General features: G+C 40.2%; 1 protein-coding gene across 4 annotated transcripts in view; it reads left to right on the top strand.

The window, feature by feature from the left end:
- Nucleotides 1-16,433, top strand: part of caska (calcium/calmodulin-dependent serine protein kinase a) — a 618,991-nt gene that overhangs the window by 133,571 nt on the left and 468,987 nt on the right. For all 4 annotated transcript variants that reach the window (XM_060833558.1, XM_060833557.1, XM_060833556.1 and 1 more), the window contains exon 3: nucleotides 14,446-14,551. In XM_060833558.1, the coding sequence (XP_060689541.1) occupies nucleotides 14,446-14,551 (106 nt within the window). The remainder of the gene's footprint in view (nucleotides 1-14,445; nucleotides 14,552-16,433) is intronic.

Raw genomic sequence — 16,433 nt, 5'->3', positions numbered from 1 at the left:
CAGGATCATTAAAAGGGATCAAGATGGAAATAAGATCGAAGGAGTGGAGGATGAAATTCCAAATTCAGGAGCTTAGAATGTTGAAGTTTGCCCAAAGAGAATTGGGAGTGCACATGCAACCATAGCCAATGGAACAGTGTATTCAAGGACTGCAGAATTGTAGGTTTGGAGGAGATTGCAGACATGACTGTAATTCTGGAATGTTTTTCTCAAACGCAAAGGAAAATAAAAAAACAAGTACTAGATTGGTAGAAGGTCTGATGGTAGAGAAAGACCATCCATGGAAAAGGAAATATGATGGAAAGAAAGCTTGAAGATAATGAATGTCATCTGAGCAAACAGTTGGACGAAATACGTGAAAGCAATAGAAAACAGCTCCAAGAATAGATGCACTGATTTGTAGATTCTGTGAAAACACAAATATTGAAAGAGCTGAAAACAATGAATGCTTTGGGTCTTCTCCTTTATTCCCCTCCTTTTGCTTTTGTTGGAATATACCCATCCTGTACTTGAGGCATCTCTTACTTAACGATCACCCATTTCAATGATTTGGAATCGGTGCTCCTCAAGATTATTCCATGCTCCATTCCACTACTAACCTAAACCTCACAATATGAAGACTATCCCTATAGAAGGTTGGTCTGTGATATTGAAGTAACTGAGGTTATCCAAACCACTTTGTATTCTTGTTTGCTTTCTATTTCTTTTGCACACTATTTGGAGGGCTGTAGAGTGTGCTATTTTTGTTTCTCAACCTAAATGTAATGGTCTCTGTCCATTACCCCGTAAAGAAATTCCAAATTATCCAATATTACATGTCTTCCTGATCATTACTACCATCCAGCTTTTCTTTTTTCCTTTTTCTATCTTTTTTGAACACTTTATAATCTTGTACACAGTACTCACCATATTTAAGGAGAAAGTGAAGACTGCAGATGCTGGAGATCAGCGTCAAGAGTATGGTGCTGGAGAAACCCAACAGGCCAGGCAGCATCCAAGGAGCAGCAGAATCTACATTTCAGGCATAAGCCCTTCGTTAAACCATTCCTCATGAAGGGCTTATACCCGAAATGTCGATTCTCCTGCTACTTGGATGCGGTCTGATCTGCTGTGCTTCTCTAGCACCACATTTTCGACCCTCACCATTTTTTAGTCTTGTTTCCATTAATGCCACTGCATATCTTGCGCTGCTATTTGTGCTAGCAACTCACCAATCATCTTCACCACAGTAAATTTGGGAAACAATAAAAATAGTTAGGAAGGAAAAATGTTAAACTTGACTTTGGAAATATTTGAAATACTTGACACCTGAAATAAGATTCTACAGCTCTGCTTCTGGGTTGGAGTAGTTGAGTTGCAGTACATTAACAATTATCCTATCATTAAAAAAAACTTACACTATTAATTACCAGATTTACTATTGTGGTGAATTTCATAACAAATGAATATGCTAACAAGTTCTGAAAAGTGGCAGGGAAGCCAAGGCAACATGTGGTGAGGTGTAAAATGATCAAGTTCTGGAAATTTACAATTCACAGTATCTCTTAATCTCTTGAAAATGCAGTTTGATTTGCACTTTAAGGGTGGCACATATGATTAATGCATTTTTGCAGTCAAGTCTGGCCAATTCGTTTTCTTGCTCTGCTTTCCATTTGAATTACAACATAGACATATCATTTCCATGAAGTCTTTAACACAATTCTTTGTTTCTGTTTAACATTGAAATTTCAATGGCAATCAGCAAACGGATTTCAGCGAGGTCTAATCTTAAAATTATTTCCATTGAATTGGTTATTCCATATTAACCAAAATCTTCAAGTTGTTTAGCAGAATTCATCTGTATCACTTGTTCCAATCTTTCAGTTATCTTTCAGTTTGACTTTGTTAGTTGTGTAGTGCATGATAGACTTCAAAACTTCCTTTGACATAGATGTATTTCTGAAAACCTTTTTTTCCTGCTTTTATGAAGAATAGTTATTTGATATAGTCTTAGATTTCATTTAAGGCGGTTGTAATAGAAATCTTGTAAATGATTTTGTTCATCTGTTTTCCTTTTCATTCAATTGAAGCAAGAATGCCCATCTAGCATTTGCTGCAGAATTTGCATTTACATTCAAAGCAAGACACCTGCTTTAAATATCAGATGAAAAGATGAATGAAGAACCATTTTAACATAATGGGTTGCCCCAAGGCACTTAAAGTTGGAACCTCCATTTGATAGCACCTTCCACAAGATCATGTCCCACAGTGCTAGATAACTATTGAAGTGTTTTGTTTTGAACAGGATCATAGAGTCATACAATACACAAAATGGCCCTTCAGCCCAACATGTCAATGCGGGCCAGGTTAGATCACCCTCCTGTACATAAGCTGTTTGATTTGAATAAGCTTCCACAAAATGCATTAAGATCAATGACCACGTAATCTGTTTAAGCAACAGGTCATTAGGTATAGGAGTGGAAGTAGGCCATTCAGCCCACCAAGTTTGTTCATGAAGGATGTTGTGAAACTAGAAAGGGTACAAAAAATAATTTGCAAAAATGTTATCAGGGCTAGAGGTTTTGAGTTATAAGGAGAGGCTGGATGTGCTGGAACTTCTTTCCCGGAAATATCAGAGGCTGAGGAATGAACTTAGAGAGATTTATGAAATTGAGGGGCATAGATAAGGTGAATAACTAAGGTCTTTTTCCCAGGTTAGGGAAATCCAAAGCTAGAAGGCATCGGTTTAAAGTGAGAGGGAAAGATTTAAAAGGGATCTGAGGGGCACTTTTTTCACATGGGATGATGCGAGTATGGAATGAGCTGCCAGAAGAAGTGATAGAGATGGATATAATTGCAACATTTAAAAGACATTAGGGCAGGTACATGAATAGGAAAGATTGAGCTGTATGGGCCAAATGCAGGTAAATAAGATTGGTTCAATTCAGGATACCTAGTTGGCATGGATGAGTTGGACTGAAGGGTCTGTTTCTCTGTCGTGTGATTTAAATACTATTCCCTTTGAAATAGAGGCCAACATTCCATTATACTTCCTTACTGTCCACTGAACCTGAAGCATAGGTTTTGTGATGCATGGACAAGGAGGTGTACAGTTAGGAATCTTCAATAATGACTCTCGACATTCTGACGTCTCATGGGCAGGAAAAGCTCCTGCTGAATACAACATAACTTTCTCCTTAGCTGATGAATGAGTGCTCATAAATATTGAACACCACTTGGAGGAAACAATGAGGGTGCAGAATGTACTCTGTGTGAGGGATTTCAATGTGACTCAGCAGCAGGAATACTGATGGAATTCTGGTTGAGTCCTAAAGATATTGTTGGTAATTGAGCCTGCGACAGGAGGTGAGGGAGCAAACAAAAGGGAAAACATACTTGACCTTGTTCTCACTGATCTGCACATCACAGATGCGTATAAGAAGGAATTACGCAGACAATATAAGACATTCTGTGCAGCATAAATTGTACTCAATTTCTGGAGTGGGTTTTAAGTGCCCATGCATACAGGAAGCTTTTGAAGTGATTTCCACTTAATTATCCTTTCTTTAGCATCCATTAAGGTCTTGCATCAGTGCTAATATCTGACAAATACTGCAATATATAGCTTTCAATGTTTTCATTAATGTAGCCAGTGCAAAAATGATGGAATGAATTGCTTCCTCTTCCACCATATTCTGTAACTTAACTATCAACTCAAAAATCACTGGAATATATTGATGGCAATTGGATGTGTATTCGCAGCAGTAAAGAAGCCAGAATTACTACTTGGCTCAAAATACAAGAGTGTTTTATTTCAGATAGGAGATATATTGCTGAAAATCATTATTTAAATTCACATTACTTGTAATGTCATAGAGACATACAGCATGGAAATAGACCCTTCGATCCAACTTGTCCATGCTGACTAGATATCCTAATATCCTAATAAATCTACTCCCATTTGCTATTATTTGGTCCATATTCCTCTAAGCCCTTCCTATTCATGTATCTGTCCAGATTTAAATGTTGTAATTATACCGGCCTCCAGCTTCCTCTGCAGCTTGTTCCATACATACACGCACACCTTCTGCATGCAGAAGTTAACCCTTAGGTCCCATTTAAATCTTTCCCCTTTCACTTAAACCTATGCTTTCTAGTTTTGGATTCCCCCACTTTGGAAAAAAGACCTTGTCTATTTACCGTATGAATGGTCCTGATGAATTTATAAACCTTTATAAGATGACTCCAAAGCTCCAGGGAAAACAGCCCCAGTTTATTCAGTCTGTCCCTATAGCTGAAGCCCTCCAATCCTGGCAACATCTATGTAAATGTTTCAAGTTTCACAGCATCCTTCCGACAGCAGGGAGACCCGAATTGCACATGGTATATACTGAAATAGCTTTTCACATTTAACTGCAATATCAAGAGATCCATTTCCAAACCAAATATTTAACCTAATACATGATGCGCACCTTTATTTCCAAGGCAATAAAGGACAAGGCGCAAAGTGCACAATGCATATTCACAACAATAATTAACATTTACCATTAATGAAGTTGGAATGCGTTATTGGGAATCTGAAGTTCCTTATCATACTTTTTGCTTTGAGGAACGCTGAGCAAGGCTCGGGGCTGGTGGATAAGGAAATTTGAGATTAAGAAGTGTGTGAGAGAGATTGAAAGAGACTCTGAGCTGGGTCCTGGGGATTGAGGTTGGATTTGGCCACTAGTTGTGGAGCAGGTAGGTATGACAGGAGAGAGACTATAATCATGAAGGTGGTTGTTCCTGAATGAGGCTGTCCCATTGCACTTCAGATGTGCTGACAACTATAATGTCCCCAAACACGGGATACTCAATTGATGGGAGAATTGCGCTCGTGCTGTCCCCTTGTGGGGGAGAAAAAGGGATATACACAGCACTGATGTCCAAATCTTCATGAATTTGATTACCTACTTTTTAAATTCAAAAAATTGCATATGATTGGCTAGGCTTTATCAACTGTTGAATAAGATAATGTGCTAAATCTATGCATCTCCTTGATTAGACAGTAGTCAGTTCATTCTCTGTTGTTTGCACTTCTATTTTTAGAAGAATATCATAAATTGAATTAAGATGTAATAGGGTCTAAATGCCTCGGTTACAAAAAGAAACCGGACATACTTTTTCATTAGAATGGAAGATAAGTACTCATGGAGGTATTCATAATTTTGTAGATTTTATTGTAAAGTTTTCTGATCAATGGGTTGTTAACTAGAGGGAAGCACTCCTAGCAATGTTTTCAATACTTTGATCCTGAAGGTCCATCCCATTTTTTCAGCAGGTTTCCAACATTAAATTGAGAAAATTTGCTTTTCAATCTACATAATCAGGACAGAAGAGTTCTACATTTTTTCAACCCCGATATTGCCTATAGCCCTGTACATCCTTTCTACTAGCTTTATTGGCCAGACTTGGCAATTTTCTTTTTGTCATGAATTTACATTTTGCATTTCTTCCAACAACCTCTCCCACCTCTCTTCTGCCTCTCCAGTTCCTAGCTGATATAGAATGCTTTCAGGTTGACCATCCCAAAATAGTAGATAGCTCATAAACGTGGGCAGCACAGTGGCACAGCAGTTAGCACTGCTGCCTCACAGCGCCAGAGATCCAGGTTCAATTCCCACCTCAGGCGACTGACTGTGTGGAGTTTGCACATTCTCCCCGTGTCTTCGTGGGTTTCCTCCGGGTGTTCCGGTTTCCTCCCACAGTCCAAAGATGTGCAGGTCTAGTGAATTGGCCATGCTAAATTACCCATAGTGTTAGGTGTAGGTGTATGAGTGGGTTGTGCTTCGGCGGTTTGGACTTATTGGGCCGAAGGGCCTGTTTCCACACTGTAAAGTAATCTAATCTAATCTAACCTAATCTAATCAAAAGAACTAATTAACTAAAATAAGGATTGAGGGTCATGTGACGTGTTGTTTCTGCATAATGTAGGAGCTAGTGGTCCCCATTGTGATTCCCAGTGACCATGTCTGTCATAAATGTTGGTTGCTGGAAGAACTCTGGCTCAGAGTTGATGAGCTGGAGTCTGAGCTTAAAACAAGGCAACACCTCGGGGAGGGGGAGAGTTACCTTGACGCTGTGTTTCAGGAGACAGTCATACCCCTCAGACTGACTAACTCAAATTCAGCCAGTGGTCAAGGACAGGACAATGTGGCAGTGAGTGAGGCAGGTAGAGAGATCCAGGAGGTAAAGTTGCAGGAGCCTCAACCCCTGTCCATGTCAAGAGTTTTGCTCCCTGTCTGGACGTGAACAGGTTCTACAGGGAGGATGAACTGACTGACTGACTGCAGCATTGTGGTGCAGGGAGCCATTCAAGTGGGGGAGAGAAGAGAAATGTTTTGTAATTGGGGATAGTGTAGTTAGAAGCATAGACACTGTATTCTCTGTGACCAGGATCAAAAGTCCCGAAGGTTGCATTCCCTACCTGGTCTCTGGTTCGGGATAGCTCATCTGGACTGCAGAGGAACTTTGAGTGGGAGAGTAACGATCCAGCGGTCATGGACCACGTAGGTACCAACGACATAGATATAACTAGGCAGAGGTTCTGCAAAGGGAGTGTGAACAGCCTGGAACTAAGTTTAAAAAGCAGAACCAACAATGTAATAATCTCTGAGTTAATTGGGACAGGGTCAATAAGGTTAAGCAGGTAAATGCATGGCTCAAAGATTGGTGTAGGAGAAATGGGTTTGAATTCATGGGATATTGGCACCATAACAGGGAAGAAGAAACCTGTTCTGATGGGATGGTCTCCATCTGAACCGTGCTGGGATCAGAGTTCTAGCGAATCGCACAACTAGGATTGGAGACAGGGCTTTAAACTAAATGGGGCAAGGCGGGGGGGTGCATGCTCAGTTATAGGGAAAATTAGAAAACCTGATTTAGAGGAGGAGATAAAAATGCCGAACTCGGGAGAGGTTATTAAAATCTCCAGCGCAGACACAAATAGGACAGTGTATGTAAAGGGTTTGAATCAAACTTCGAGCATGCTGGACAAATGAATGACAATGAGAAGAGGGACAGCTAATAAAGGTATATCTGAATGCATGCAGTATAAGGAATAAGGTAAATGAGCTTGTGTAACAGATCAAAGTTGGCAGGTATGATGTGATAGGCATCATAAAGAAGTGGCTGCAAGGGGATCAGGATTGGAAGCTAAATATTCAAGGATTTACACCCTAATAAAAGATAGGCAGGTGGCCACAGGGAGTGAGGTTGCCATACTAGTAATAAATGAAATTAAATCAATAGCAAAAATTAAGGTCAGCTGGCATAGAATCTGTGTGAGTAGAATTGTGGAAACGCAAAGGTGAAAAAAACCATAGTTGGCGGTTATGTACAGGCCTCCAAACAGTAGTTTGGAGCTGCAGGGCAAGATCCATCAGGAGATATGAAAGGCAAAGTTACAGTGATCATGGGGAATTTCAATATACAGGTCGTCTGGGAAAATCAGGTTGGTCAGGGACTGCAAGAAAAGGAATCTGTGGAGTGTCTATGAATTGTTTTTTTTGGAGCAGCTTGTGGTGGAGCCCATGAGGGAACAGGCAATATGAGATTTTATGTTGTGCAATGAAGCAGACTTGATAAGGGAGCTGAAGGTGAAGAAACTCTTAGGATGCAGTGATCATTAAGTAATTTAATTTATTGTGTAATTTGAGAGGGAAAAATTAGTATCAGAGGAAACGGTATTACAACTGAATAAAGGCAGCAATAAAGGCATGAGGGAGGAGCTAGGTAGAATTGACAGACAGGAGCCTAGCAGGAAAGACCGTGGAACAGCAATGGCAGGACTTTCTGGGGCTAATTCAGGATTTATCCCGAGGAAAAAGAAACATGGTACTGGGAAGATGCAACAACCAAGGGTGACTAGATAAGTCAGGGTTAGCATAAAAGCAAATGAGAAAGCATATAATGTGGTGAAGGGCAATAGGTAACCAGAGGATTCGAAAGCTTACAAAGACCAACAGAGGGCAACAAAAAAAGAAGGAAGAAGAAGCTCAAATATGAGGGTAGGCTAGCCAGTAATATAAAGGAAGACTGTAAGAGTCCCTTTAGATATATAAAGGGCAAAAGTGGAAATTGGGCTGCTGAAAAATGATGCTGGAGGGGTAGTAATGGAGAAGAAGGAAATGGTTGAGGAACTGAATGATTAATTCACATCCGCCTTCACGGTGGAAGTCATGATTAATACCCCAAACATTCAAGAGAGTGAGGGGGCAGAGCTCAGTATGGTGGCATCACCAAGGAGAAGGTGCTAAAAAAAACTGCATGGCCTGAAGATGGATAGGTCACCAGGACCAGATGGACTATAGCTGAAGAGACAGTGGAGGTGTTAGTGGTGATCTTTCAGGAATCGCTAGAATCAGGGAGTGTCCCAGGGGACTGGAAAATCACTAACATGACACCCCTGTTTAAAAAGTGAGTAAGACAAAGACTGGAAATTAAACACTAATTGATTAGCCTAACCTCGGTCGTAGATAAGATTCTAGAATCCATTGTAAAGGATGAAATTTTTGAATACTTGGAAATGTATGGTGAAATAGGGCAAAGTTTCAGCATGGTTTCATCAAAAGAAGGTCATGCCTAAACAAATCTGTTAAAATTCTTTGAGGAAGAATAAGAGAGGCCTAAGGGGCAACTTCTTCATGCAGAGGGTGGTACGTGTATGGAATGAGCTGCCAGAGGAAGTGGTGGAGGCTAGTACAATTGTAACATTTAAAAGGCATTTGGATGGGAAAAGTTTGAAGGGATATGGGCCAGGTGCTGGCAGGTGGGACTAGATTGATTTGGGATATCTGGTCGGCATGGATGAGTTGGACTGAAGGGTCTGTTTTTGTGCTGTACATCTCTGTGACTCTTTAAGTAATGAACAGGTTAGACCAAGGAGAGCCAAAGGATGTTGTCTACCTGGACTTCAAGAAGTTTTTTGACAAGGAGGATACAGGGTAAGAAAAGGGCCCATGGTGTCAGAGGCAAGGTGCTAGCATGGATAGAAGCCTGGCTGTCTGGCAAAAAGCAGTGAGTGGGGATAAAAGGGTCTTTCTTAGAATGGCAGCTGGTGACCAGTGATGTTCTGGGAGGCTCACTGTTGGGTCCACAATTTTTCACTTTTTACATTAATGATTTGGATGAAGGAACTGACGGCATTCTGGCTAAGTTTGCAGATGGTGCAAAGATAGGTAGAGGGATGGGCAGCATTGAGGAGGTGGGGAGCCTGCAAGAAGGATTTGAACAGGCTAGGAGAGTGGGCAAAGAAATGGCAGATGAAGTACAACATGGGAATGTGTGAGGTCAAACACTTTGGTAGGAAGAATAGAGGCATGGACTATTTTCTGAATGAGGAGAAAGTCTGAAGTGCAAAGAGACTTGGGAGTCCTAGTCCAGGATTCTCTTCAGGTAAACTTGCAGGTTGAGTCAGTAGTTAGGAAGACAAATGCAATGATGGCATTTATTTCGAGAGGATTTGAATATAAAAGCAGTGATGTACTTCTTAGGCTCTATAAAGCTCTGGTCAGACCACAATTGGAGTATTGTGTACAGTTTTGGGCCCATTTCTCAAGAAGGATGTTCTGGTCCTGGAGCACCTTCAGTGGAGATTCATGAGAATGATCGCAAGAATGAAAAGCTTAATGTGTGAGAAACGTTTGAGGACCCTGGGTTTATACTTGATGGAGTTTCAAAGGGTGGGGGATCCAATTGAAACATACTGAATGGTCTAGACAGAGTAGATGTTGGGAAGATGTTTCCATTGGTGGGAGAGACTAGGACTCAAGGGCATAGCCTTATAGTAAAGGGAAGACCTTTTAGAATGGAGATGAGGAAAAACTTCTGCAGCCATAGAGTGGTGAATCTATGGAATTCATTGCTACGGAAGGCTATGGAGACCAGGTCATTGACTGTATTTGGCACTGAGATAAATAGGTTCTTGAGTATCTAGGAGATCTATGGTTATGGGGAGAAAGCAGGGAGAATTGGGATGAGAAACTTATCAGCCGTGATTGAAAAATGGAGCAGACTCGATGAGCTGATTGGCCTAATTCTGCTCCAATGTTTTATGGTCTTAAAACGGACTTTCCTCTCTCAGCACATTGTGCATGTCGCATTGCCATGCAAATCTGCCTGGAGCCAGAAATGCTAATTATTTCACTTTGAACCTTCTTTCATCTGGAAGATGTATGGACATGTTAAAACATTCCCTTGACTATTTGGTGGTCATGAAACCACTTCTGATCTAGATCATTCCATGAATAATAAATGCTCACAGACAGACCAAGTCCTCCAGAGATAATTATAAAGACCAGTATTCAATTTTTGATTGCTCACGTCATGGATTTAGTAAGAGAACACAGGTCTCCCTTTGATCTGTAATCACCCAGGCCAGTTTGCCATTGTTTGACCAGGCATTCTTTTACATATCCCACATTTAAAATTTTAATTACAAAAACTAAGAGTAATCTTATAGGCATTTGTGCCAAGTCCCATTCTGTGAATTTCATGTTATACAATGTATTCTTCTGTGCCTAAACGATGGTGCTCTATTCCTTACAATTTGATGTAAGTCCTCCCGAATAATGGCCATACATCTTCCTGCAATGATTTGTCCCATCCTCCTGAGTTATAAGCTGTCTCTTTTGGATAGGTGCCTTTAATCCCAGAGTTGGTCCCATTGCCCCAAGATCTTGAGCCCTCCCTTTTGCAACATCTTTTAGCAAAGAAACACTTAAACGTAGAATATGGGTGAAGGAATAGGCTATTTGGCCCTTCGAACCTGCTCTGCTATTCAATTTAATAATGGCTGATCATCCAACTCATTACCCCGTTCCCTCTTGCTCTCCATATTCTTTAATCCCTTTAGCCCTAAGAAAACCATCAACATCTTTCTTGAACGTCTGCACTGTTTGGCCTCAACAGTTTCCTGTGGCAGAGAATTCCACATACCTTGGGTGAAGAAATTCCTCTTCATCTATGAAGTAAAAGGCCTGCACCTTTTCCTCATACTGTCCCCCCAACTCTGGGCTCCCAGTCCTCGAGAACATCCTTCCAGCATCTACCCTGTCTAATGCTGTAAGTATTTTATAACTTTTAATGAGATCCCATCTCATTTTTCTACATTCTAGTGAATTCTAGTCCTAACTAATCACGAATCATTCCAAGAATCAGCCTGGTGCATCTGCTTTACACTCCTTCAGTAGCCAAATTAGGGTTTTGGTTCAGTTGGCTGGACAACTTGTTTACAACACTGGGTAACGCTAACGCTTTGGTTCAATTCCCACACTGGCTAAGGTTACCATGAAAGACTGTCGCCTTCAACCAGGGGTATGGTGAGCTTCAGGTTCAACCACCAATAGTTCATCACTCTTTAATGAGAGAGTAGCATTATAGTCCAATATGACTATGATGACCTTCCCCTTAACCAACAGCAAGAACGTCCTCCTTCAGATAAGGAGATCAAAACTGCACTCAATTCTTCAGGAGTGGGTCTTACCAAAATCCTGTATAGTTGTAGCAAGTTATCTCTGCTCCTTACTTGCTATGAAGGCCAGCATACCATTTGTCTTCACTACCCTGCTGCACTTGTATGCTTACTTTGTGATTGATGCACAAGGCCATCCAGATCTCATTGTACTACCTCTCTCCCAAACTATTACCATTCAGATGTGCCACACATTGAAACTTATTATCTTATTTCAACTCTGGCTAGTGCTGGGCACTGGAAGTATTACAGAGATACCTACCCTTAAGGTTCTATCTTTTATCTTCTGAAAACTTCTGAAAACCTAACTTTAGGACCTTAGTGTCTACCTCTGTCATTGCTACTAATGTGAGCCAAACTGATAACTGCAGAATATTCTGTATCCTCTCCATGATGTACTTGACCCTTGCAACATAAAATGAGCATAGTATGCAGAGTTCTCAATAACAGTTTTAAAGTTATCTGCCTCTTTCCCCAACAATGGAATTTCCCATAACAATTACTTTTCTGTGCTTTGCTGTTACATACTGTGTAGTTTCTTGATGAATGGTGCTATGGATTGGTATATAATTTTAAGTACCCAGCAATGATAATCTTCAACAAGAGCATTTGGATACAGAACTGGCTCAAAGGTAGAAGACAGAGGGTGGTGGTGGAGGGTTGTTTTTTAGACTGGAGGCCTGTGACCAATGGAATGCCACAAGGATCGGTGCTGGGCCCTCTACTTTTTGTCATTTACATAAATGATTTGGATGCGAGCATGAGAGGTACAGTTAGTAAGTTTGCAGATGGCACCAAAATTGGAGGTGTAGTGGCCAGCGTTACCTCAGATTACAACAGGATATGGACCAGATGTGCCAATGGGCTGAGAAGTGGCAGATGGAGTTTAATTCAGATAATTGCGAGGTGCTACATTTTGGGAAAGCAAATCTTAGCAGGGCTTATACACTTAATGGTAAGGGAGTGTTGCTGAACAAAGAGACCTTGGAGTGCAGGTTCATAGCTCCTTGAAAGTGGAGTCTCAAGTAGATAGGATAGTGAAGAAGGTGTTTGGTATGCTTTCCTTTATTGGTCAGAGTATTGAGTACAGGAGTTGGGAGGTCATGTTGCAGCTGTACAGGACATTGGTTAGGCTACTGTTGGAATATTGCGTGCAGTACTGTTCTCCTTCCTATCGGAAAGATGTTGTGAAACTTGAAAGGGTTCAGAAAAGAGTTACAAGGATGTTGCCAAAGTTGGAGGATCTGAGCTACAGGGAGAGGCTGAACAGACTGGGGCTGTTTTCCCTTCCAGCGTCGGAGGCTGAGGGGTGACCTTATAGAGATATACAAAATTATGAGGGGCATAGATAGGATAAATAGACAAAGTCTTTTCCCTGGGGTCGGGGAGTCCAGAACTAGAGGGCATAGGGTTAGGGTGAGAGGGGAAAGATATAAAAGAGACCTAAGGGGCAACGTTTTCACACACAGGGTGATACGTGTATGGAATGAGTTGCGACAAGATGTGGTGGAGGCTGGTACAATTGCAACATTTAAGAGGCATTTGGATGGGTATATGAATAGGAAGGGTTTGGAGGGATATGGGCTGGTGGGACTAAATTGGGTTGGGATATCTGGTCAGCATGGACGGGTTGGACCGAGGTGTTTGTTTCCATGCTGTACATCTCTATGACTCCATAAGAGAGCATCCAACTATATTCTCTAGATGCTTAGTGGCATTTCCATCCGTGAGCTGGGCAGTTTTTTTCTTAGTTAGCTTTCTTCCAATTGAACCAGGTGAAACAAGAATATCGCCAAGTTGGTCACTGTTCAAAACAGTCCTATCCATGGGCAGACAGTTATGTGATGTACAGGAAGCATTTTTTTTTAAAAAGTCTCCAATCTCTAATATCCATATTGAACTTTCAATGACCTCTTTTAAAGGCAACAATCCAGGTATTTCCAGAAAACTTGAAATACATCAATTTTCCATATTCATTGAAAACTTGATCCTCCAAATGATATTCAATACAAAGTGTCTTTATAATGCAGCAAATCAAAACATTTTTTTACACCAAGACCCTTGATCTATTAGTTAGGTTGCCTGCAATCCATATTTTCCTCAGTGCAACCTCTGGACAATCCAAATTGAAAACTAGCTTTAGATCTATTATTGTACTATTTCAGGTACAGTCCCTGAAGTATTGTTTTTGTTCCCAGAGTTCTATGGTAGATTTGTGCTTCCAGTTTAAAATGACCACACATTTCCTATCCATAATATTGGAGCCTTGGGAGGCTGGCTAGTGCCTAAAAAATACAAACTATGTAATTGAATTACTCAGTCTATATTCATGCATCACTGGGATTATTTTTGTGAATATATGTTGCACTTTACGGGGACTCTTGTAGTACGTTGGTGTATCCTTATCTCTGGGCTAGAAGGTTTGGGTTCAAGTCACAATGTGCAAAGGTGTGTCATGACATGTCCAAGCAAGTTAATTAAAAATAATTGCATTGTATTTTTCCCATGTCTCCAATATCCTTTCTTTAAAGGGCTAACTAAACCTAACATCAAATGTAATGTAATTGTGGTTTGAACACTGCCTTGTAAAGGTTCACCATCAGCTGTCGTCTTTTCCACTTGGGCAGGATGTTAGTTTGTCTTTAATTACACATTCTTCAATAGCAAGTCTTGTTCTTTGTTGTATGTCTCTGAGAATATGTTTATATTGATTGCTGTGTTTTCTCAGTTATTAGTCAACACTGCACATGACCTATTGGATTTGCACATACTAGGTGTTCTATCTGTATGTTTCCAGTGGGATCAGTTGAAATATACTTTGTTCCTCCTTGTTCATAACTGCAAAAATAGTGCAAACTCTATTCCTATAGTCTAATTCCTCAGTCATAATAGTGCAATGTATCCATAAATATTGCATATTTCTAATTGGAATTTATTTTTTTTTCTTTTATCAGATTTAAAAAGAGAAGCCAGTATCTGTCATATGCTGAAACATCCACACATTGTAGAACTTCTAGAAACATACAGCTCGGATGGAATGCTCTATATGGTTTTTGAATTGTAAGTGAACTGACTTCACATTCCTGATGTCTTGCTCCTGATATCTTAAGTCTTTCGTGGCTGGCTCTGGTAGTTTCTTTGGTCTTTGGTAGCAACAGTCTTTGTTCTTCTCTCAGGCTAATGTAGAGGAACTTCTCATCTTCCCCCAAGAAGATCATGGCCTGTTCTCCTGGATCCTCTTGTAATCATCTCTCCCCTCTATCTCTTTAGTATACCTTATTCTTGAGGCTAGCTATCTATGCTGTGTCAATCACCTGTCTAAACCCTCTTGGTTAATGACCATGGGCAGCTACTCATGAACATTTACCCATCTCCATTTGAAGATTAGTTTTCATTCCTTCAAAGAACAAAATCATCTTACCTTTTGAACTCCACATTCACAGTAGGGTAATGTGGCACCTGATAATTTTTTTTAATGCTAGCAGAAGGCCAATTACTACTGTAGCATGATTAATTGAGGTCTCATGATACACAGGAAGTACTGACTTTGGAAAACTAAAACAGTTTCAAAAGCGATCCCAATTTCTAACAACTAGATTTAGTTGGTAACACTTTTAATTGTCATTGGTTCAGGACCTACTCTAAACATGAGAAAATAATTTTTGTAAGGCAAACCAGTGCAATTCAGGTCATTCTATTATAACGAGCGTTTTGTCAATGTGAATTCATTGTAACGCGATTGACAAATTGGGGATACTATTTCTACAGTGCGAGCTTTTAAAACGTGTTGGCTGTAATATGATTACATCACCAACATTTTAAGTGCTGTTTCTAAAGCGTGATTTTTCTATAACACGGCATGGCACGAAAACATATAGAAGAACCGACTGTATTGAGGAAGCTGTTACTACTAGAAAAACATTAAGCCATTAGCCAGTCAGTGTTCTGATGTCCAAATTGATGTTAACAATCCTACAATGTTTTGGAAAGATAGCAGGGAATTCTTCTATCTGTCCTGGTCAACGTTTCTCCCTCAATCAAGATCAGAAAATGAAAATAAAACTTAACATGCTGTTTGTCTCATTGACTTTTGTGAAATTTTGACATGGCAACATTATAAGTTTATTAGATGTGATTTACTTTGAGCTGTTTTGATGTAGAAGACACTGAATGAAGAATGTTACAGAAGACCAGGCGTTAGGTCATAATTTTGTTTTATTCCTTCATAGAATATGGACATTGCTGACTTATCCAACATTGCTTCCCATTTCAAATTGCCCTCAGGAAGGTAGTGGTGAGCCACATATCTCTAAAATGTCTGTGTCCATATAATGTAACACCAGGCTATAGTCCAACTCGTTAATTTGGAAGTACAAGCTTTTGGAGCACTGTTCTGTTGTCAGGTAGCTAGTGGGGCAAGATCATAGGACACAGAATTTATAGTAAAAGATCAAAGCATCATACAACTGATGCAATGTATTGAACAAGCCTAGATTGCTGTTAAGTCTTTCATCACTTTGAGTGGAGAATTAGGTTTTGATTCATTAATATGTAAATCCCAGAATTGCTTTCAAGTCATAACCCTGAGAAAACTTAAAGGTTTTATCAGTATACGTTTTTTAAAAAGTGACATCTCCGCTTAGCCAATGCATTTAAATGTGTGAGGTTAGTGTCTGTCTGTACCTTGAGTCAGACTGGTTCTATTTCCAAAGTAGGAATTTATAAATTGTAACACTAACTGACTGCCTTCAGATTGTGTGCTTTTTGAACAAAGTAGAATGTATCTGCGAATGCAAATTCACCCCATAGACTGACTTGTGTGCGTGCGAGGTAGAGGGAAAGCATGTATGTGTGGGAAAGAGGGAGTGAGTATGTGTGCGTGTACGAGTGTTTGTGTGCGTGAGCGAGTGTGATGGAGTATATGCCTGTGAAATGGTGTGCA

The sequence above is a fragment of the Hemiscyllium ocellatum genome, chromosome 12 (genome assembly GCF_020745735.1).
Source record: "Hemiscyllium ocellatum isolate sHemOce1 chromosome 12, sHemOce1.pat.X.cur, whole genome shotgun sequence".
Classification (NCBI taxonomy): Eukaryota; Metazoa; Chordata; class Chondrichthyes; order Orectolobiformes; family Hemiscylliidae; genus Hemiscyllium; species Hemiscyllium ocellatum.
The sequence above is the reverse complement of the archived record's forward strand: the minus strand, read 5'-3'. Positions and strand labels throughout refer to the sequence as shown.